The 23762-nt window shown below is 33.6% G+C and overlaps 2 protein-coding genes across 3 annotated transcripts in view; one reads left to right on the top strand and one right to left on the bottom strand.

Moving 5' to 3' along the window:
- Positions 1–23762, bottom strand: part of LOC123714103 (syndecan) — a 226714-nt gene that overhangs the window by 80086 nt on the left and 122866 nt on the right. The gene's annotated exons all lie outside the window — the stretch shown is intronic.
- On the top strand, positions 16599–19932 carry LOC123714098 (lipase 3-like). The gene is made up of 5 exons (XM_045668226.1): positions 16599–16713; positions 16936–17137; positions 17737–18110; positions 18783–18935; positions 19378–19932. Exons 1-5 carry the CDS (start codon positions 16627–16629, stop codon positions 19750–19752), a joined length of 1191 nt encoding a protein of 396 aa, XP_045524182.1. The 5' UTR covers positions 16599–16626; the 3' UTR covers positions 19753–19932.

Below are 23762 nucleotides of genomic sequence, written 5' to 3'. Positions count from 1 at the left end.
AGTAGCTCTTCATTCATATCAGAGGCGCATGAGTCCGCATACTCGATAATGAGAAGCACAAGAGATTGCGCTAACATGGTTGTAGGATAGGAAGGAAATTAGAAAGACGTCTCAGAACATATGAAGCGGAGAAAAGTTTAATCTTATTTTTAGATTGTAAATAGGATATTATAAATATAGTCTGGGGAAGTCAGTCAGAAGACGACAACATCCCTATTTTATTCACATCTCAGGAACTACATGGACTATGTTTTTTCACTTTAATAAACAAACTAAACAAGGTTATACATGATCGAGTGTCACACTACTTGCCACCCCTTAAGTGATTGAATCCCAGATTTTCCTCAACATTTCAGCCGACTCACAAAGAAATAAACAATGAACTTAATTTGGCAATATTCGATATCACCAACCTTGTTTCGGTCTGAGGTTTTAACAATTTGAATAAAGACGCGGATTTGCGTTAAGTTAACTATTGCTAAGCATAGATCTTCATAACTTTAAGGAAATGTAAAATTAGAATAAAGACGTTGAAATGGATAATAATCGATAATACTCATTGTCCATAAATAACATATTGTATTTCAAAGTCACTCAGTTTGAGTTATCTTACGCAAGATATTGCGTGAAATAATGAGATCGCCAAGGAGAGAGGAAAAAATGCTGAAGCAGAAGAGAAGTATTCCTGCAATTGGCGGCGGGAAGTGGTAGAGGACAGGGAACGCTGGAAGTTTCTCGTTTCGGAGACCAAGAAATTTTTTGGGTAGCAGAGTGAATAATTTATATAAAAAAATACTTCATGCAAATTGCACCATCGACAGTAATGTATTAGCTAACTTGACAAATCACTTCCAAGAGTTTGAGAGTTACAGAGATCTCAAGATTCATAAGCGCAAAGTAATAACTAGATTAACTGATTGTTATTGTATTTGTTAATACGATTTTAAAATTAAGAAAATAACTTTAATTTTCATATAAATGAACAAAGAATATCTATCAAAATCAAAAATCGTATACATGTGGTATATCTAACCTTAATCTTGACATTTGTATTTTAATATTAAATAATTACAATTTTATCGTATTTATAAAGATTAAATATTACATATATATTGATAATACTCATACTTCAAGATAAATACAGACGAAAATAATGATAGAAAAATCCCTTAGAGAGAGAGAAATCCCTGAGATGCAGGGGTATGCCTAGCCGGCTCTTGCAGAAGTACTAAAAAGTACGCTTTCAAATGTTTCTTGGACACCATTAAACGCTTTAAAAGCACAATAAAATCATAAATATTTCATTATATTTTGTTGAACAGTATATCAAGTTATTATAATACCCATACGAGACAAGCGAAATCCGAGGTCGCAGCTACAATGTAATCACTTTTACATGCCGATGAAAATCAATGATATTGAATATTCATGCTTCGAATTTTTCACCTTGCACCAGTCACAGGAGTATCTGTGAACAGTAACAGCGTACAAGTATTACCAATACCTGTTACATACGTACTAAATTACAAATACCATCACCGACTTGTAGTACAAATTACACTTGCTCATTAGGTCACATGTACTCACGAGTGTGACGTCACGTACGTCGCTTAAAAAAAATTGGGAGATGATGTTACCAGTTAACGAAATAAGAAAAAAATTTATATGGAATTAACTATTAAATGTGTTATGGAAAAGCTGGGAACCATGACACATGTGTTATTTGCTTAAAAGGTTTCCCAAATCTTACACATTGTAATGCATTGGTATATGGAATAAACACTTTGTATTTATATTCGACAGGGTAATAACGCAAACCCATAATTTCTAAAATTGCAGCGTATCTGGTGTGTACAGTACTAAATTGTTACTGGTTCAATCTATTATAAATCAACTGAATGTTTTTTTATTCGATTAATTCTGGAATCAAATTCATAATGTATAAGATTTGGTAAAAGATTTCATCACGCCATTGATAATTCTTATTCAAACTACAAAAGAACTCGAATTAGGTACAAATTTCAGGTACTTTATTTGTAATAAGGCTAATTTACTTTATATGGCATAAACCAGTTACAAACGTCAAACATACTAGCTATTACGAGTAAAAACTCTGTTATACGTGTACGTAGTGTATCGCGTACATTTTTGTTCGCAATAATTGCTTTAACAAGGTATACTTGTTATAACGGTCGGTTGGCTCGTGTCACGGGAATTTAATACAATTGAAAATTATTGTCCCATTTTTACTGGTATCAAGAATACGTCAAAGCGGATTATCAGATATACTATTTATAGCGAGATACGACAGATTTCATGTGTAATTATGTACGTAAATACACAATAATTCGATATTTTATATGATCTTATATAAATATAGAATACATATCACAAATTTGACTCTCGATAGGTTTAGGTTCCGCAGGACCGACAGAGTCTTGCTGCAGCTGAAAGCCAACAATTGGCGGGAAGTGGTACGAGCAAGGCAGCGCTTGAAGTTTCTTATATCCCAGAACACTTTTGGGTTGCAAAGCTAGCGAAGTGAGCGAAACTGATCAAATCTGAAAGATTTGGTGAACCAGTTTCGACTTATCTTGATTTAATTTACCTTTTTTGAACATACTTACATCCAATATTTAGAATCGCGACATCACGGCAGTTATTAACTCCCGTATGTCAAAAGCGAATACATTTTTGACATGCGAAAGTTACACTTATTTATGAATAGAATCCTAAATATCGTCATAACATGGTTACTATTAGCTATCAATATCATAAGCGCGCATTGCTCATTTGACTAAGTTAAGTTAAGGAATTTACGGTTACGAATTAGCCCCTCGAAGAGGGATGGTCAAGTCGGAGTACGGAATAGAATATATAACATTGAATATGCGCATGGGCATTCATCTTCAACTTTTATAGTGACTCAAGTAATGGTGTGTTTAATTCAAATAATATTTTTTCCATCTCTGATAGCGTCTCTATATAAGTATCGCATACAGCCAGCATATGCATGAGTCTGCTGAATGTGTTACAAAGTTCATAAATACTCTATCTTCTTCTGAAGTTCTTCATCATTTCATAAAAGAATTCAAATATACTTCAAGAATTTCCCGTTACAGGTATTCAGAAAGTTTCGCCGTAAGACGATTAGACCTGCCTTCGCTCACCTACGAAATTGGACCCAAACTTTATCACGATGAAAATTTAATTAAAATATTTACATAGTAATTGCAATTGTTTAATCGGTTTTAGATCTCAGTAATTGGAGTTATTTTAAGACGGGTTAAAAACTGAATAATAAACCTTAACGACGATTTCAAGGGTACTTTTGAGGATCATACAGAATTTATAAAACGCTAGGAGAAGGAAGAACTGGACCGAAATGGTTCTTGGCGCGCGCCACTACTATGTGGAACCAGCTGCCCACTAAAGTATTTCCGAACCAATTCGATTTGGGTCCTTCAAGAAAAGAGCGTACCAATTCTTTAAAGGCCGGCAATGTACTGTGAGCCTCTTATTACATAAAAAAATACACTAGGCTATTGACGGAATGAAAAGTTGTTATTGAGAGCAATCCGTGTCAAAAATGTGTTAAATTGAAAATAACCAGTTTATAATAAATAATTTTCATACATCAGTCACAAAACAACGCTTACAGATCATGGTTATAAATGTCTTATTTGGAGTTTAATTGCGTCGGAGACTGAATTTGAACGAAATGTATGTAATTTAATAATTATAATGGACACATAAAAAACTTAGTATGTTAACTGGCATGCTGTACCGTGCCTTGGGAAGCGTTTAAGAAATAATGAATGTTTAAGTTAAGTTTTACTTTTATACTTAACAAAATCACATATAATAATTTGTATCAGTTCTGTATAATAATACTTCTGAATTGTCAAATAGCCGAGAAACTTATTAAATCATGCGTCTGAAAGTATATTTTTAAGCAGGCATTGAGACCATTGTTAGAAAATCATTGCTTCAACCGCGTTATTCTAGGAAAGCTCCAGGATAATGAATAAAACCCATAAATAAATTTCAGTTTACTTACTTTACAATAACGAATTTAATATCAAAACGCTCTGCTGATAGCAAACAAAGCAATGTTATTAATTTTCAAAAAATAACATAAGAAACAAACGTATAAAGCACATAGAGCTACCAAACACATAGCAAGAGCATATGACTGATTAATAATAGTTAATAATAAAGAGGATATAAAGAATAAAAGCATACACACAGCGTGGAAGAGAAGGTAAAGGCATTGGTATCTCACTGGACTACGCCGCTTCAAATAACTCGCCAGCATCATGAATGTTGCTACAAACAGATGTAAATACAACAACAGAAACACAAATTCTACAATGGTACTCGTAGAGTCTTCTAACTGTGCCTTCCTTGCTGATAGAAGTAGCAGCAAAGCCATAAACAAAATCATTGGTAGCAAAGATGATACGGCCACCAGCAAAAATATTTTACGCATTTGCACACAACTGTAGCATGGTATTTCCTCGGACTCTTCAATTATTATAGACATTTTATAAATAATTTCGTTTTGTATTAGCTTGACGTAGCGTTTGACGGAATAGTTCGGGGTTGCTACCATAAAAAAAGTTTAAAAAAGAAAACTCTTTGAGTAGTTACAGTTTTACCAATTAATTTCCATTTAAATTCAAATTTAATTTATTATTTATTAATTCCAGAAGAAATGAACAGGTTTACTTGTTGTGAGTAATTAATTTACTATTAGAACTTAAAGCCAAACGTTTTAAAGTAAGATATGAAGCTTAACACAAATTATGCATAATCTGTTTATTTTATACAATTTTGAATTTAAAGTTATTAAATTATTGCTTTGCTTTACGGTAAATAAAAACACATTCACGTTATAATTGTATTTGTAAATGAATACCTTTTTATAAACATAGACAGTTCAACTATATTTTTTATAATTACATTTAATACTTACAAATACTTTTGTGTGCTTGCACAATATAGTAGAAAAACCTTTAAATAGTGAAGAGTGGGGCCAACCTACAAACGATGTGATTTTTTTAAAGAAAATTTATACATATCGCTTCAACGTGTTCCCACTCTATGGTTATGAGATACTTAATCTGTCAGCATTGCGAAGTATTTTACTGAGTTGACGGGACATTTATCAAGATATACATTAACCTGTCTCCGCTCCAATTTATGTCATATTATGCGTTCATTTGATAATGTGGTCACAGCTCGTTTAAGCAAACACCTTGCTAAAGACGATGTGAGGATACGTTGAAACTTGGGTTGCATTTAATGCGATTTTTTTACTTAATAACGAAAGTTGACGAATGTCGCGCTGACTTTGGGTCTTCCTATGGACAAATGCAAATAAAAACTAAGACAAAAATACTTAAGGTACACATAATGGAACGCTTTAAAGTCTTAAATTAATTAATAACTTGTTCTTTAATTAATCCCGTTTGAGACGTAAATTTATATTTTTAAATTTGGTAAACGTAAGTGACATTGGGTGATTGTAAGTGATTGTAATTAAAAAATATTGAATTTTTAAGGCACAAATAGTTATAGAACGTTTTTTTATAGCTTCGAAATGCACCAATTTAATTATATAATTTAAGTATATAATCTGTAATTTGCAAACAATTTTGTTTTACAAGACTTCTAAAAATCAAATAGAAATAAAATTTTGCATATGGGCTTATGTATTAAACAGATAATATAATAGTTTTATAATTATAATAACTATATAGGTAATCCTTTAATTTTAATTTTGAAGATAAGCATTTTTACTTATCTTTCAGCTGGTAAGTATTTGAAAAAACGTGATTTTGTATTGCGTGATACACATGCACGTATCTTATTCGCGAGAAACTGTTGTCTACGCTCTGAAGTAAAAAAAATATAATAATATTCAAGTGGACCTAAGGCATTTTGTGTGTTACCAAAAAGTAGCTGCCAGTTCACAAATCGAGGCCGTCGAACGAGAAGAGCTCGCAAGAAACTCTACCACTCATTTAATATACGTTTTCAAATGGAATTCACAATACACCAACATTAAAATAGATGTTATCTACTTAAAGCTACCAGATTGTTACCAGGCATACCTTCTAACAAGCAGAATGAAAGCACTCGCCTGGTTTAATTTAACAATGACATACCGCCTTGCCAAACTCAGTGTTTGCCATATTAAAACATCTCCATTTTCATAAAAACGACATCACTGCATTATTTTAGCTAAAGTACATTTTCGTCTCTTTCTGGCAAATCCGCTAGAGTCAACTGAGATAGATGTTGATATGTATAATTTGTATAACATCTGTAATACTGGCGTTTTTTTAAATATCGTCCATTGTTAGAGACAAAACTTACTTTTTAAGTTAGTTTAAGTTTTATTTATTTAATATTATTTTATTTCATTATTATTAATTTAAATTGATGTAAATACTTTAAATATAAAGTGTATGTACTTATGTACACGCGTTTTCAGTTATACGGGCACTTCTTTGACGTAACAAGATACAATATTTTCAAGAAAAAACTAAGATGTTGACTATAGCTAACTTCAGGGTGTTGGATTTTTATGACGGTGTGCGCACGCATCGTAAAAGTTTACTCTCATAATTTTTCCCTAACGCGCCAAAAGTGTAACTTCAATATTTAATACCATAATTTACATTTATGTAATCTCATTATAACAATAGAAGAGGAAAGTCTCACGGTGGGAGGTTTCTGCCCACTTGAAACAACTGATCACTGTCTGGTGAAATCTGTGTCTTCGTATTCCCGCCTGACATACAATCAAGGGTCGGATGAAAGTGTGGAGTCGGCATACTGGGATGAGATAATACAAAAATAAAATATGTGTTTATTCATTTTAAGTACAATTGCATTACAATGTTGAAGATTTGGGAACCCCTTTAAGTAAAAAATACCTGTGTCAGGGTTTCCATCTCTTTCATAACTAACTTAATTATACATTCCTTAAAATATTTAACTTATATATAATTTAGTTACATCTCTTATTTTATTTATTGATTTTTAACTGTTACCAACACGCCTGAGTGTGTGAGTGAGTCAATGAGTGAATGAATAAAGTCTGTAACTACATACTAGGCCTCAGAAGAAGCTCTAACTCTGCGTAGGGTATGTTCATAAGCCAGTCCTTAAGTCGTATTTTTAGATTTTAGACGGTGAGCGGGTAGATATTAAGCAGCCTATTTATTATAGATGTAGTCTGCTTGCATATTGCGTCTGGGGAAGTCAGTCCTTACAGTCTGACCGACGACAACATCCCTATATTTTTAAGAACAGCCTACTATCAAATGGAAGCGCTCTGTGTGATTTTAAAATTAGATTCAGGACATACAGCTTCCTAACGGTAAGTAATTAGCTGAGATGATAAAGTGCGTAATTTCTTTGCAAGATCCTGGATAGCAGATTGTCTACCATTGATTCCGACTGAAATTGAAAAAAGAAAAGGCCGGTTAAATTCTTGCTCGTTCCTTATTGTAATGAGAATACCCAGATTATTTTCAATGTAACTTTACGTGTTGAGTAAATCACTACCGTAACGAGAATTGTGACAAAGCCTACATTATTGAAATGAGTGCGTGACACAGTTTTGAGTTCGCTTCGAGAGTATTTTGAGATATAGGACGCGGGTCCTGGCTTTATTTAATTAAAACATTTTATACGTCGTAGTAGAAAACTTCGACTTAATGACAATTATTATGTGAATTTTTAAGAATTAATATGTTTGACCACGATTGTAAAAGCACTTGAAACGTTGATATATGAAAATGATGGCGTTTTTATCAGTTAATATTTTTTATTTTAAAGTGATATTTGTAGTATACTACCACTAACCACTACGCACTAGTCCCAAGTCGTAATTGATGTATTAGTTTTTTTTTATTTTATGATTTAAAAAATTGACAAAATCATATTAGATTTCACATAGGGGAGCCATCTCGGCTCTATGTCTTACTCTGTGACTAAAATTATTTAATTAATCATTGAATTATAATAAAACTATCAATAACTAAGCGAGTGGCCGATATATTTATTATTTTACACTTACTTAAAGAAAAACATCTAAATTCTCTATCCATCCAGACAACTCTAGCTAAGAAAAAACTAAAAAAGAAATATGATGAAGAAAAAAAAAATATAGAATCATCAACCTCAATCAAAAACAATTCAAGAAATGTGTTAATAAAATAAACTAAAAAATTTAAAGATATTTTACAGCAATATGCCTTTAAGAGTATAATTATTGAAAGACGGTTGAAGTCAATATTAGTTATGTCCTACCTTGGTCTTACTTTAATAAAAATTCTGTGAATAAATATATATATTATTTATTACGAGCCATGACATGCAAACATTGCAAACAAGGCAAACGGTTATAACTACTACACTAAACGTCTAACGTCTTATTTAATAATTAATAGAAATAATTTTAAACCCTAATAAGTAGAGAAAGAGCTATTTATATATATTGTCGACAAGTATGTAATTAAGATATACCCGGTCGTTGGCCTTGGCTTTGCACTTCAATATCACAAAGACACGATAGCGATATCATTTAAAAATCAATAACGTTGCCAACACATTAGTAAAAACATCCAATGCCTTTATTTACGAAAACACTAAAATAAAGCAATGACGAACTAATTACAAATATTTACAAACAGTTGCGCACCTCACAATAAAATATGTCATAACTTAGGAAGAACATACTTTTCTATTGGTTTAAGAATTCGAGGTAAAACAACAAGTCTTGGCCTGACAGGTTAAAAGTCTTCCATAGGCTTCACAAGGCTTTTCTTTTGCGAACTAGCGAACTGTGGATTCATGTCTTCCCTGAGAGATACGACCTGCAACTATTCAAATTTGTTCTCCTCCGTCAAAGGCCGGCAACGCACCCACGAAAAATGATTGTACATGGGTATCTCCCAGGGAAGACCGGGAGTCAATTCCACAGGTCGCTAGTTCGCAAAAGAGTGTCTTGTGAAGCGGACCGTGGAAGGCTTGCAACCATCTAGTATCTATGTACTCAACATACGGTCATACCTAACAGGTACGACCATTAATCATTGCCCATGGCCGAGACTTGGATAAACGTGGGCGTATCAAACGCAAACATTAATCAATATATCTTAACCATAAAATCGGATTATAATGAAGCATGGCGATGATATAACAAAAAGGGTTTTTATTACCTGTAAGGTACAGGTAAAATGAAAAGTGAACATATGAAAGATATTTAGACAAAACTAACTAAATAACTATTTAATATGTATTCTAATACCTCAATAAAAACAAAGAAATTAAATCGGAGGAAATTTTAATGTGAGTTGATGCTATAAGGAGAATGTTAGGTAAATAATTAAAGGACATTAGGGAGTTCGGGGTTTTGAGGTTCTGAAGATCTGATGTAGGAACTAACACTACGAACTTATTACGTAAGCCGTAAATGAGGTATCGTCATAAAACAAAACGATTTCACAGAGACTTCGCAGATTATATAAAACACTCAATAGCATAATCATTTCAATTGTATATTATCTAATGATAATCAAATAATTGCTTGACTTTATCACGTATTTATATACATATTTTGCAAATATCTGACTAAACTGTAAAGTTGTCTTTACAGTTATTAAATGCACCGGATTCACATGGATTAAGTCGCAGTAAGACTTATCGTCAATAGATAGTATCTTTTGATTTATCTACATAGGATTATGATAAGGATTTTATAAAGGTATGACGGAGAAAGAAATCATCAAAATTGAGTTAACAATGGCACGTGTTCTGTCATTTGTAATTTTTATTATCTGTATTAACATATGCTCCTCTATTGGTGACACTAGGAGTAAACTGTCAACTGTAAGTATAAAATTGTTCTAAGGTATCTGAAATAGATTAAGTAACATAGGTAGATGTTTAAAATTAATAAATCCTAAGAACGTAAATGCAAATCCTTACAACAACACGTCTTTATTGGAAATTTGTATGAGAAGTCTATTCATCACTTTACTGTAGAAGTCTGCATATAGGGTGTTGAAATAATTCGCAGTTAAAAAAATCTAAATATAAAAAGTGAAATACAGTACGGCGGGTGACGGAGAGCTTCTAGCTAAAAGTGTTGTAGCTTTGCGATAATTTGTCGTGAAGTGTGAGCTCGCGCGTTGTCGTAGAAACAATGGGAAAGAGCGTCTAGCGCGTCTTGGTTGGTGAGTTGTCTAACTTCTACATATCTACCAGCTCCGTCGTACCATTTTGTATGAAGCTGTGATGTGCAAGTCTGGTCCTATGCCGATTCAGTAGTGCTACGCATGCTTTGACGTGTTGGTCTCTTAGTTCCTGTGTTACCCACTAATCTAGCTTTTTTATCTTTCCGATTTGACGCAAGTGCTTCAATGTTGTTTTAACTCTAAGGAATGCAGCAATCACGTTGAATTCTTTGTTGTCGACAATGGTTAACGGCGAGGCTCGTTGTTCAACTCAAAATTACCCAATTTAAAACGATTCGACCAATAAAGAACCGTGTTAGGTTTGCACAGCGGTATTTCCACGTAGACGAACGCAAATTCGAAATATGTACGAATTTTCAGTTTATTCATGGCGCCAACATATCGCAAAAACAAAAAACTATCTAGAAACAAATGACTAAATTTGATTTTTAATTAACACGGCTTTCGAATAAAATTTATTTGGATTTTACGCCAATCTAGAGATATTTTAATCTTTAAATGCTAGTATTACAATTTCCAATTACATAGGTAACATATTACTTTTCATAATAGGGTAGAGAGAAAAACATAATATATATATTTAAAAAAATAAAGATCTTGCTACATAGGTTGAAGTATATATATAAATATAAATATATATCTATAAACAGTTTATATGGTGCTACGACTAAACTTGCTACGATATGCCGTAGCAATATCATGCTGTACGTAGAACTTGATCAAGTAGTTATACGTGAGTTTGACAAGACTAACGTAAAACACATATATATAAATATACCCACACCATAACTCATTTGGTACTTGGTAATTCAATACATAAAGTCTAAGATTTTGAATTCAGTAACTGCGAAACTAATAAACAGGACTCATATTTTCAAAGAAACCACACGCTTATATATTTATTTAGCCAAAATAAAATTCGTCTTTCATATTCAATTTAAAACAACAAACACTTGATTGTATTGATTAGAATAATCGCGCCATATATCGTGTCATTTCCCATATACTATTATCTATTACAGATAAAAGTTTTACGATATATTATGTGATCACACTAAATTCTAAACCGCGATAATTTGATTACCATTTCCGTAGATTTATCAATCTAATCGGAATAGTTACAAAAGGTAAAACATGTTGCTACTTAAATCCAAAGACTATGTATATAAAAAAGTGACGTCTAAATAAAATTTTATAGATATTATAGTGAATTGATGTATTTTTTTAACAAGTAAGGCAAATAAGATATTTAACAGATGACAAGCAAATACTGACTGACATATTTTTCCTGGCAACTGACAACAGGCTTAGATGACGTGATTTAATTAATATTCCTGTTACTAAGACTGAACATTAAGTGAGTTTGTAACACTTTAGAAATGGCGATGTTTAGATTTTTTCGAATGGAGATATTCGGCGTATTTATTTAAATACTTTTAATTTAACTCGCAGCAGGAGGTATATAATATAAAGTATTTGATATACATATTATCGTTATATCGCAATCTATAAGGATAATAATAATCGACAGTCGATAACTATTTCCTTAACAGTTTTATTGAAATATTAATAAAGAAATTATTGATTTAAAGGCGTTTAAAACTGTAATTTAGTCTCAAACGATCTGATATCAATATTTAATAACAGTTTAAATTAATCAATTCCAGTATGACAGAATCCGAAAAGATGGATACCCATCAGAGAAATATGATCTGATAACATCAGATGGATATATTCTCCAACTCAACAGAATTCCTCGGGGCAAGAATGATTACTTAGATTTCTTTCGCCAACGTCCAGTTGTGTTCCTCCAACATGGACTGCAAAGCTCTGCTACCTCATTCCTGGGGATCGACGTTAACTCCAGTCTAGGTAAGAAAGAAAGGGAGCAAGAATATTTATAAGATAGATAGTACATTTGGCATTTTTTTATATAAATATTTTAGCCTGTTCCAGTTAAGTCACTATAATTTACTGAATTCCTTCATAATCTTCTAGCAATTGTAACAGTTGTTTTAACAGGGAGCCGTCTGTTCGCCGCTTATTCTCCGTAATGGACAACGAAATCGGGAAACAATGTCAAACATTTTATTTATTAAAAAATAAAATTGTTTACAATACATATATTTACAGACCATGTGGTATTTGTTGATAAAGTAACATCATTTGATCTTTTCAGCGTATTACCTTGCTGATAGTGGCTTCGATGTCTGGTTAGGAAATGCACGAGGTGTGAAAAACTCCCGTCGTCATCTCTTCCTGAGCCCTGACAACGACGACACCAAACGCCGGTTTTGGGATTTCTCTTTCGAAGAAATAGCCTTAATTGATCTGCCCCATATGATAGACTTTGCACTGTCTCGCACACGTCAGAAGAATCTCCATTATGTCGGTCATTCGCAGGGAGGCACTGCCTTTTTGATCTTAAACTCAAGGAAACCCGAATACAATAACAAGATTGCATCTGCACACTTGCTAGCTGGAGTTGGATACCAGAACAACTTTCCTAACTGGGTTCTTTCTCAAGCTGCGGCCAGGACAGATGATATTCTAGTATGTTTTAAATTAATATATTCAATTATTTAATTATGTAAAAGTTAAAGAAGTAAACATAGAATATATAGTTATCCATGTTTAGATGAATTATACGAGCGAAAAGTCGATATAAAATATCATGTCGAAAAAGTATAAGCGAGAAATTTCTAACCTGTCGTATGGATTGTTTCGGATTGGTGGATATAAAAGGGCTGATCCTTCTCCTGAAAACTTTAAAATAGGCGCAAAACACAAGAAAAAGTTATTCAATTCTATAATTTATTTGGGGCTCAAATGTAAAAACTTAAATTTATAATGTCTTCAACGTAACCTACGTTATTCTTGCGTACGTAATGTGTTACATTTTTTGCTTTTTTCAATGTTTTATGACTGTTACTATAATCACATATACCCATTTTTCAGGCTCTGACAACTTTCTTTGGCATCGTAGAAATCTTAGCACCACCAAAAAATGAAAGGCCAAATCTTAGTGAATTAATTGAATCACTAAATAGTATGGAAATATCTGAGAATAATAATGACCTTATGGAGTTAATTTATTTAATAATGAAGACTATGGTAAGTTTGACTTACGTATTTTACCAATAAAATTTAAACTGCCTTTGACGTTATAAATATTAATGTAAACGTCAAAATAATATAAAAAAAATGGTTACATCATTCGTTGATAACACGTTGTTATAAAAATTTACATCAAGTATAGTTACTGGTTGTCTACTAATCGTACATGAATAAGTTTGTTTTATAACTATATTCTGAAATGGGCCATTAACGTTTATGATAAAAACACAAGTAAATTCTTATTTAATTGTACTAAACGCATTGCAGGAAGAGATTTCCCGTGCAAAGGAAAGTTTAAGTGGAGCGGCAGTCAAGCAATACGCCCATTATGGACAAAATATTCGAGATAAATCGTTCAGGAGTTTCGACCATGGCCTCCTTGGTAACCTGTTGAAGTATGGAAGATACACACCTCCGGAATACGACTTAAAGAATATTAAAGTTAACATGACAATGCATTACACTCTCGGAGACATCCTCCTTCATGAACGAGACGTCTTAGCGATGTCCGAGGCAATACCTAACTGCAAAGTTAGGAGGGTCGCCCGTAAAGATTTCTCCCACACCGATTTCCTCCTAGCCAAAGACACGAGAGAATTAGTTTTCGATTACCTGATTGATGATTTAAAACGGCGAAGATAAATGAATAAACCCGTTGCAATGTTTGAAAACCAGATCTGTTGTACGTTATGACAATAACGGATTTTATAATAAATAGTTTTATATAATGTGTTTTTATATATACCAGTCCCAGACAGTGTAATAAGAACCTCCATATAAAAAAACAAAAAGTCTGACCTGTCAAATTGTGTTGAGTACTTCTATTAAAACAAAGCAATTAGACCGATTATATTTATAAAGTAGGGGTAAGTAGTAGTAGTAACGTCAAAATATACACGTTTGATTTTTGGTAAATTAGATATTTAATTTACAACCTTTGTTCTAGAGATCATTTATACGTTAATTCTAACGGTTAAAACGGGTAAAACGGGTAAAATAGTTCGGGTATAGCGACTGTTTTTAACATTTCATTTGTAACAAGTTCCTATAAATCTAGATATTGCGACCGGAGTCGGTCGATAAAGATACAGTATTATCTTGTGTTTACAATTTAAACTTAAACTCAAACTGAAAATAACTTTATTTATACGTCAGAAAATTAAGTTAATTCAGTTTTAATCGCTAAGTTTTCAGTCATACAAATTGTTTGAACTGGAGCATATCAATCCCAAGGATTATAATCATTATAATATTAGTCAAATTTATAAAAAGCTTTATTGATTAATTTACATTTAACGAGGGCTTCAAATTTATTTAGTGAATATTCTCTAATTTTGCTAGGGAGTTTGTTGCAAAAACCAATACAATTTCCATATATGGAGTGTGTTATCTTCTGGAGCCTGACTGGTCGTACACTCAAATTAGTTCTGTTTCGATTACAAAGATGAAAAACAATTACACAGATAATCAGTAAATGTGAAGACCTTTACCTGTTGTTAATAGATATTGGTTAAGCTAGATAAGGGTGTACTTTTCCAAGTTAAATTTATGGTTCAGTTACAAATTGGTTCTGGTTATCAACTGTGTTTCTACCCATAGTAGGTGTCTATATCTTTGCTTGTAACGACGTACGGATGTAACGACAAAATTAAAGTGGTCCCTTCATTGTCCTTATAAACGAAATCTACTATACATATACAGACAAAATCTATTATTATTACGATATCGAAGGGACTACTCATATTTGGTCGTAAAAACCGATAGTCGTAACAGCCGATGACGGTTTTACCCACCGGGACCTTTAACTTTGGTCAATATAAACGGTATGTTGTTCTAAACATAGTCGTCGTAAATGGTTTTGACTATTTATATATGTATGTATAATTTCTTTGTATACTCAAAAATTCAAATGCATAGAAGGCTTCGCTTGAATTAAAATTAATGCGCCGGCGCATGTTTTATATCGTGTCTAAAAACTAGCCCGCCGTACATTTTTATACTCTAATATTTGATCCATTTCACTCTTCTAATATAGATCTCGACATCACATTTTTTGACTTGTTCCGATATATGAGGCCACGTTTCCCAATATAGTTTTACCATATCTAAGACTATTGATATATACTCCATGTCTTTGCTTAACTTAGATGGTTAACCGACAGAGCAACCGACTATAGCCATTTCTAATTCCTCTATAAAACTACTAATCTATTAGGCACAGGCGAATCTAGCATTCGTGTCAGAAGTCACACTGTTTAAGGTTAAATTTTTATGAATAATACAACACAGAGGACGGATTTGGATGGAGTTTTAAAGATGAAATTTGTGATAAAGCGAGCGATCCAGGCTTTAAATGATTTTTTTATGTAACAGGAAGCAAAGGGACACGATTAATACCACAACCCATAGACACTCACATTGCCAGAAGTGTTGCAAGTGTTGCCGGCCTTTTAAGAATTTGTACGCTCTTTTCCTGAAGGACCCTTAATCGAATTGGTTATACCGTGGGCAGCTGGTTCCACAGGTGGTGCGCGGCAAAATGCCTTAAAACGCTCAGTTGTGGAATGACAGATGTCGAATTGGTACGGGTGGAATTTCGTATTCTGCGTACAATGATGCTGGTATATATAACAAATACGGTACAGAGAGACAAAACTCTCATGGATGTATATGCTCTCGAAAGCAACTCATCTACAAATTAAACAAGTCGGGTAAAGTTATTTCACCTTAACGAACTCCTCGTTTTGACAAATATTTCGTTAACATGCTGTCGTACATAAACTATGTTTTTCCGATTGATTTGAAATACCATAAGTTATATAACAAGACCCCGAGGCCGATCCCCTCATCAGTAGATCAACCAAGTTAAGGTTCTGACAGGTCTTGGTAACACACATGTAATGAGGCTTTTCAAAGACAGGGGAAACAAAGTAAGATGCATTTCACTCTTCTAATCTAAGATGCAACACCAACACAACCTTTATTAATAAATAACGCGACTAAAGAAGAAAACAAATTCTATTTAAACAGTAATTAATCATATTATTTCAATAAAACAACATGAAAAGTATTATCAGTGAAAATCTCGAAAAGCGATTTGATTTAGTAGAAGTACTGATCATGACTGACGCCAACTGCGGATTAGTTAAAAATAGATAAATTAAATTAATTATGATAAGAAATTTTATAAAAATACGTCGAACTAGGAGTTCACTTTAAAATTGTTTACACAATGATACGGGAACTGTCTTTGGTTATTTTTCTAGTGTGTGTACACACTTGTTCAACGTTGGTTGAAGATAGGAGAAAACTTTCAACTGTAAGTATGTAATTTGAATAAGATTACTAATATGACACTATGTTTGAACATCATGATATTAAGGAAAGAAAATATAACATTTGTTTTATTTATTATATGGTTATGGTAACAAATTCGACATTGTCAGATGTGTATCAGGGAATAAGTTTACAAATTATTTAGACTATTATTCTAAATATTGTGCGTACTAAAACATTGTTACTAATATAATAATAATTTCAGCATGAAAGAATACGCGCGGATGGATACCCATCACAATACTTTGATTTGATCACATCAGATGGTTACGTTCTTCAAGTGAACAGAATTCCTCGCGGCAGAAAAGATTTCTTTGACTTCCGTCGTCGTCCCATAGTCTTCCTCCAGCATGGATTGCAAAGTTCTGCAAACGCCTTCCTTGGAATTGATGTTGATAACAGTCTTGGTATGTATCAATATTACCGACACCTTCATAGAGAGAGCTGGCAGAACCTCTCACTTAGTCAATTACGTCTAAGACTATATGGTAGCAATATTTAAAAAAAAAACTTTTAGTCTTTCAATAAAAGAACTTGTTATAGCCATGTAGAACGGATAAATTAGACCGTGGATGGTGAAGTCGCGTTGGTTAGGCCTTGCCGTACATACCTGGACCAAATCCAGGAGGTACTAAAGAAGGGCCATGTTAAAAGTACCTAAAACCGACAAACATGCATGGTAAATTTCATGAAAGTGGACGAAAAGAGAGAGGTATGACAGGAGTATAGCAACTATCGATCCGTCATCTCTGTCTACCTTTTTGGCAAAAACGCGTGTTGATATTAATAGATAAAATATAAAATTAAATTATTATTATGGTTACTGACTTATTTCTATTTACAACAAAAATATTTTATGAAAGAATTTCTTGGTGTGATAAAAGTATTATAATATACAGCAACTGTATATTATTAAGTGTCAAAATAATGAGTGCACCAAATAAAAATGTTATTAAACATATCCGAGACACTTAATGACGATTAACAAATGCCATATCTATTCCAGCTTACAACCTCGCCGACCGTGGTTTCGATGTCTGGTTGGGAAATTCCAGAGGTGTAGAGAACTCGCGCCGCCATCTCTTTTTGGACCCTGATAGCGATTCAACAAAACGCCAATTCTGGGATTATACATTCGAAGAAATTGCCCTAATTGATCTTCCACGTATGATAGACTTTGCTCTATCACATACCGGACAGGATAAACTCCACTATGTTGGCCATTCGCAAGGAGGTACTACCTTCTTAATTTTGAACTCAAGGAAACCGGAATATAATAAAAAAATTATATCGGCACACTTACTCGCTGGAGTTGGATATCAGGATCATTTCCCGAGCTGGTTAATTGCTCAAGCTGCCGCCAGGACTGATGTGATTAGAGTAAGTTAATGTATGGTCTTTCTAATGAATGTATGGTCTTTCTAATGAATGTATCATCTTCCTCCACATCTTCCACCTTCTGAGGAGGCTGCTCATGTTTCGTAAGTTACGACAACACTACTAGTGTTGTGTATGAACGCAAGTTGGAATGGACATTAACATTATCCCGCATGGACGGGAATGTTAAATGGGCGTTATGTGTAAATCGAAATTCCTATTATTTGAAGGTTTGAGAGGCGATTGTAGAAATCAGTATGTATATCGCAGTAAAGAGTTAAGAAATCTCTAAACAGTTAATAAAATTATCGATATTCAATCAAGTCGCTAGCATTTTGATTTAAATAAAGCAGTGTCGAAAATGTTTAACTATCTGTCTGACTGCTTTTGCTTTATTGTAAATGGTTTGGTTAGGTTAGTCTTGTTGGAAACTCGTTAAACGTTTCATTCAGTCACTTGTCTGACGGAACTTTGGCGACTTGATTGAATATCGATTTTTAATTAACTGTCTAGAGATTCAATTAGCTCTTTGATTTAACTACTTTACTGCGACATATATAGATTCCAAAAGACGAAATCAAACTATCCAATGGCGACATAGGATTCATATAATAATTAGGTGTTAAAATTGGTTTATTAGGATAACGTTTTTAAAACATTATTATTTTCTTTCAGGCTCTAACTTATTGGTTAGGCTACGTGGAAATCTTAGGTCCGTCTGACGATGGGAAATCAAATCTTGATGATTTGGTCAACGCGGCGGCTACCAGTGACATTCTGCCCAAAAATGATTTGTGGGACTTAATATCAATAATCAAACAAGCTATGGTACGTTTTCTATGGTTATATTTCAATCAATCAATCAATTAGCGAATCAAAAGAACGCCTGTACAAATCAGTTAAAGGTTCGAATAGTGTGCGTAGCAAAGCCGTTCAAATAAAAACAAAACATTTACCATAGTAAAGGAAGTCACGTAAGGCCGCAAAGGTCATTAAAGGTCCTTATCAGAACTTTTAATGATTTTCTAGTTGCCTCAATACTACGCTCATTACAAATAAATAACGAAACGAGACATATAATATGAGAGAAATAATATCTTTGATATATGTAAGTATGTGATTAGTCTTCCGTGTTTGACATATGTTTGCAGTGTCCGGGTTTCCTCACTATAATTGTGCATATACAAAGAGAAAAACAACAGATGGAACGCCAAACTTTAACATTACTCTTAAAAGAATACCTAATGTATAAAGTATAATATTCTTACAGGATGAGATGTCTCGCGCAAAGGCCGGTATTAACGGAGCTGCCGTGAAGCAATACGCCCACTATGGACAGAACATTCGCGACAAATCGTTCAGAAGTTATGACCACGGCATTTTGCAAAACCTTTTCCGATACGGCAGTATCACACCCCCAGAGTACGACCTAAGTAAGATCACAGTTGATATGACAATGCATTACACAATTGGAGATATTCTTCTTGATGAGCAAGACGTCTTAGCGATGGCAGAGACTATACCAAACTGCAAAGTCCGAAGGGTCGCCCGTGAAGATTTTTCACACACAGATTTCGTTAGGGCTAGAGACTCGAAGGAATTGGTCTATGAGTACGTCATCGACGATTTGAAACGGCGAAAATAATTGTATGAATTGAATAAATCATCATAAGTATAACTTTTGTCTTAGTTGGATCTGGTATTTGTTGTGATGTTATTAAAGGGTTTTATGTAATAATTTATAATCAGTTTTATTATTTATTTAAAGCGCCTACATTTTAGCTTGACTAATGGAATGGTGAAGACTTTGCTTCCTATACACCAAAATTCAATGTTAACTTTGTATCATTAAAATAAAATCTTAAACAAACGCGAATTTATTTAAGTACTAACCCACAGCTTCACACGTGGGTGATTTTTGTGACCTCTTCAATCATAATTATTACACTTCCGTAAATTAACAATAAACAATTATAAATGACACATCTATTTCCTCAGGAATTTCTAATGGCTACGGCCAGAGGACGTAATTTTATAGTATGAATGGATTTAACTCGGCGTGAGCTTTTCACTAATCGTGGTCAGCGATTGACAGTTGACATGAGTAAACTGTTATAAAGACAATAGTCTAACACAAACAAGTTGGCGTAACATGTTATACTCTTTTAGTAGTCCATATTTATATGGAAGTAGGGCTTCAATCTTCCAAGCCAAAAACACTACACATTTACCGGGAACCGAAGGCTGTTTGGCTGGCTGGGTTGGCTAAGAACCACCTACTATTATAAGTTCCTTACTCTTGACATTCACTATACTATAGTTATATGTTAGTTAAAATTTATTTAACAAGTAGGTAGGTTATAATATAGCATATATTTTTTCGGGCAGCTTTCGGTAAACATACTTGTGTCTGAAGTCTAAACCCTGCTACGTGAAGTCTCGGACTGGGGTAGACTAAATTAGAATTACTATTTCACGTTACTGAATCCCACTCGTATAGCTAATTATAATATAATAAATACATTGTGTTTTTGAGACTCCTCTTGTTATTGAATACACTCCTTAAAGCCATCGCATCGGAATACTTGGTGTTGACATATCAAAAAACGCTCGGTTTCACGGGAGAGGTAATTAGAGTAAATTAGCCTCCAAAATGCTTGGTGTACTCAGCAAGGCAAGACGGTACTCCGGGCCATCACTTGCGCAAATTTGGCCCCACGTAGAATACTGTTCTTACCTCTGGGCGAGAATGCTGTGTCAGAAAGAAGAAAGCTGATGACCACTTGCTATAAAAAAATAAAGAAAAGACTTATTCTATTATTTCACATCAATTAACATTTAAATGGACATTAACGATTTATATATATTTTTTTAATTTGCTATACCACATTACATTACAACGTGCGTACGGGCGGCGAGTACCTAGAGAAGTTCATCGGGGTAACAGAAGATCACGTGGATCAAGACGTAGATTAACAAACTTATAGATCGTAAAAAAATCGGTAGAAGCAATGCATTGGCGCCAGATCCTACTCTAGGGCTGATCACGATACTCAGATACGATCGACCCAGAGAGGGAAGGAGAGATATGTATTACACTGTATAAAAAAGATTATAAAGTCAATTGCTTTACAACGCCAACATAAAACGCTAACTTTTTTATTATAAGAAAACATAACATAGATTAGAGAAGATAATACGAAGTTTGTGACCGATTTATGATCATAACATTTTTTGCAAATACTTGCGACATAAAACTAATCAATATAGTCGCCAACAATTTTTATCTAGATTAGAAATTGCGCAAACAGTAGCCAACAACCTATATCTAAACTAATATACATTAATCTTGCTTACGTACTGTTTTTATTTAACAATTTATGACATGCAAATTTAATTTTACGATCATCTTTATTACTATAGGGTATGTATTTAATATTATAGTTCACATTAACAATGACTTGTTGTTTTGGTTATCGAACACTTTGATTGTGGCTAATATAATGTGTCGCGAGTTTCCTTACCGTAAGAGCGATTGTTAAATGCGCAGAAAGTACATTGGTCGAACCTAGGACAGGGATGTGAGTCGCACGCTCAAGCCACTAGGCCAGCTCTGCTCTCACTCAGTATAAAACCAACTGTCACTAAGCAGACATTGAATCTTACATTCTCCAGGTGTCAGGCCCGTAAACAATCTAAGGGCACATGATTGTATAAAACGACTGCTTAATAAACCGCCTTAAAATACCTGACGGATGACGAGTCAAATTCATATGTTTTCATGTATATCCACGGATTATTTTGCCGACCGGGGACCGATATTGATAATTGACCATTCAATATTAATTTGCTTGCATTAGCACATAGACAGACACATTCATAAAAATAAGTCAGTCAACTTACACTCTTTTCCCTTATCTTTCGTCTCTTTTAAATTGTGTAAGATGTAAGAGAAAGATGATGTTGACTTTAGTTAAAAAGGACACGTTATGTCTACGTACGTCTGGATAATAGATGTTAAAAAAAGAGTGACGCTACAACCGTTTTAGGAGTGGGCCTCAGATTTCTGAATCCGTGTCGTGATCATTTGCTTTTCCAATAGGCAAGTAGGCCTTCTGTGCCTGACACACACTGCCAATTTTTTTTGTCTAAGCCATGCCGGCATATATATATCTCTTCGTAATTTCAAAGATCTCAGCGGATTGTTGCCTTATATGATATAATATCAGCAACCTTTCAATAGCCCGCAGTGAAAGCTTTTAAAATTTCGTTACCTTTATACTTGTTTACATCAAAATCACTCTCAGGGATAAGATAAATAAAATACTATAAGAATAACAATGAAACTACGTATAAAAATATTATAAAAAGGAAATTTTGTATGAAGAAAACTCAAAAGGTACTGCTGCATTTCAATAATCTTTAACAATTACTTCGTTATCCCCGAATATCTTCAAAATAAACAATGTCAAAGGAGGAAAGAGTATATAGAACGTATATACTAGGAACTATAATATGTGGCTCCAAAACCACAGAACGGATTTGGAGAATCTTTTACCATTAGAATCTTACATTATACCTGATGTGAATATGTTTTCAATAAGCTTAGGGAAATGTGAAGTTTGATAATGTAACTCAAGATGTGGAATAAAATACAAATAAAACTGGGGACTTTTGTTGATATTTTTGACGTAGATACATGCGAAATTGAAATTTTTTGACAATAGAGCGAAGTGTCGTACGAAAGTTTTAAAGACCAATGCTAACAAGTACGTTTAATGAAATAAATACTTAGCCGGGTCTGGACGCTAGTATTTATATTATTTACGAAATTATCTCTCTTAAATGCAATGACATTATAATAATACGAAATTACAACGAGCAGTGTTGGCCAAGTGGCTTCAGCGTGTGGTTCACATCCCAGAAGTCGTAGGTTCGATCCTCGGCTGTGCACCAATGGACTTACTTTCTATGTTCGCATTTAACATTCGCTCGAATGGTGAAGGAAAACATCGTGAGGAAACTGGCTTGCTTTAGACCCAAAAAGTCAACGGCGTGCGTCAGGCACAGAAGGCTGATCACGTACTTGCCTATTTGATTAACAAATTATCCTGAAACAGATACAGAAATCTAAGGCCCAGACCTAAAAAGGTTGTAGTGCCACACTGATAAAAAAAACTAAATTAAAAAATAATTTTCTTTATTCTTCGTAAAAAAATATATATACACAGTAAATATGTACGTTTGATTTCATTAACTAAACTAAATCCTATATCGGGATAAAACCAGTTCCTATATCGAATATACAACGTAATTGTAACGTTTATATGTGGTGTGGTGGACAAAGAGTGGTTTGTAACTTTACACTGTGTGACCGTTACCTTATATTAGGTTTCTAGATAGATAAACTCAACGTTACTGTTACGGATCGTAGTACGTAGTTTTTTTCGTAGAAGCAGTAAAATTTAGGTACTTCATGGACTCCTTCAGTTCTGTGCCGATAACTACCAATAGGAATGATATTCTGACGTTTTGTATACTATTTCGTTATAATTATTAAGGACTTATTGTCCCCGCAAATTTAGTTTCGCCTTAAATAGATTACTTAGCCTACCTTATTATCCTCTGAAGCCTTTTCGCTTTTTCGGAATAAAA

The sequence above is a fragment of the Pieris brassicae genome, chromosome 9 (assembly GCF_905147105.1).
Source record: "Pieris brassicae chromosome 9, ilPieBrab1.1, whole genome shotgun sequence".
Classification (NCBI taxonomy): Eukaryota; Metazoa; Arthropoda; class Insecta; order Lepidoptera; family Pieridae; genus Pieris; species Pieris brassicae.
This window is presented reverse-complemented; position numbering and strand designations above follow the sequence as displayed.

Coding starts and splice junctions, on each gene's coding strand:
- LOC123714098 (XM_045668226.1), top strand. CDS start 16,627: ATGATACGGGAACTGTCTTTGGTTATTTTTCTAGTGTGTGTACACACT. Junction 18,111..18,782: donor CCAGGACTGATGTGATTAGA/GTAAGTTAATGT, acceptor ATTTTCTTTCAG/GCTCTAACTTATTGGTTAGG. Junction 18,936..19,377: donor CAATAATCAAACAAGCTATG/GTACGTTTTCTA, acceptor ATATTCTTACAG/GATGAGATGTCTCGCGCAAA.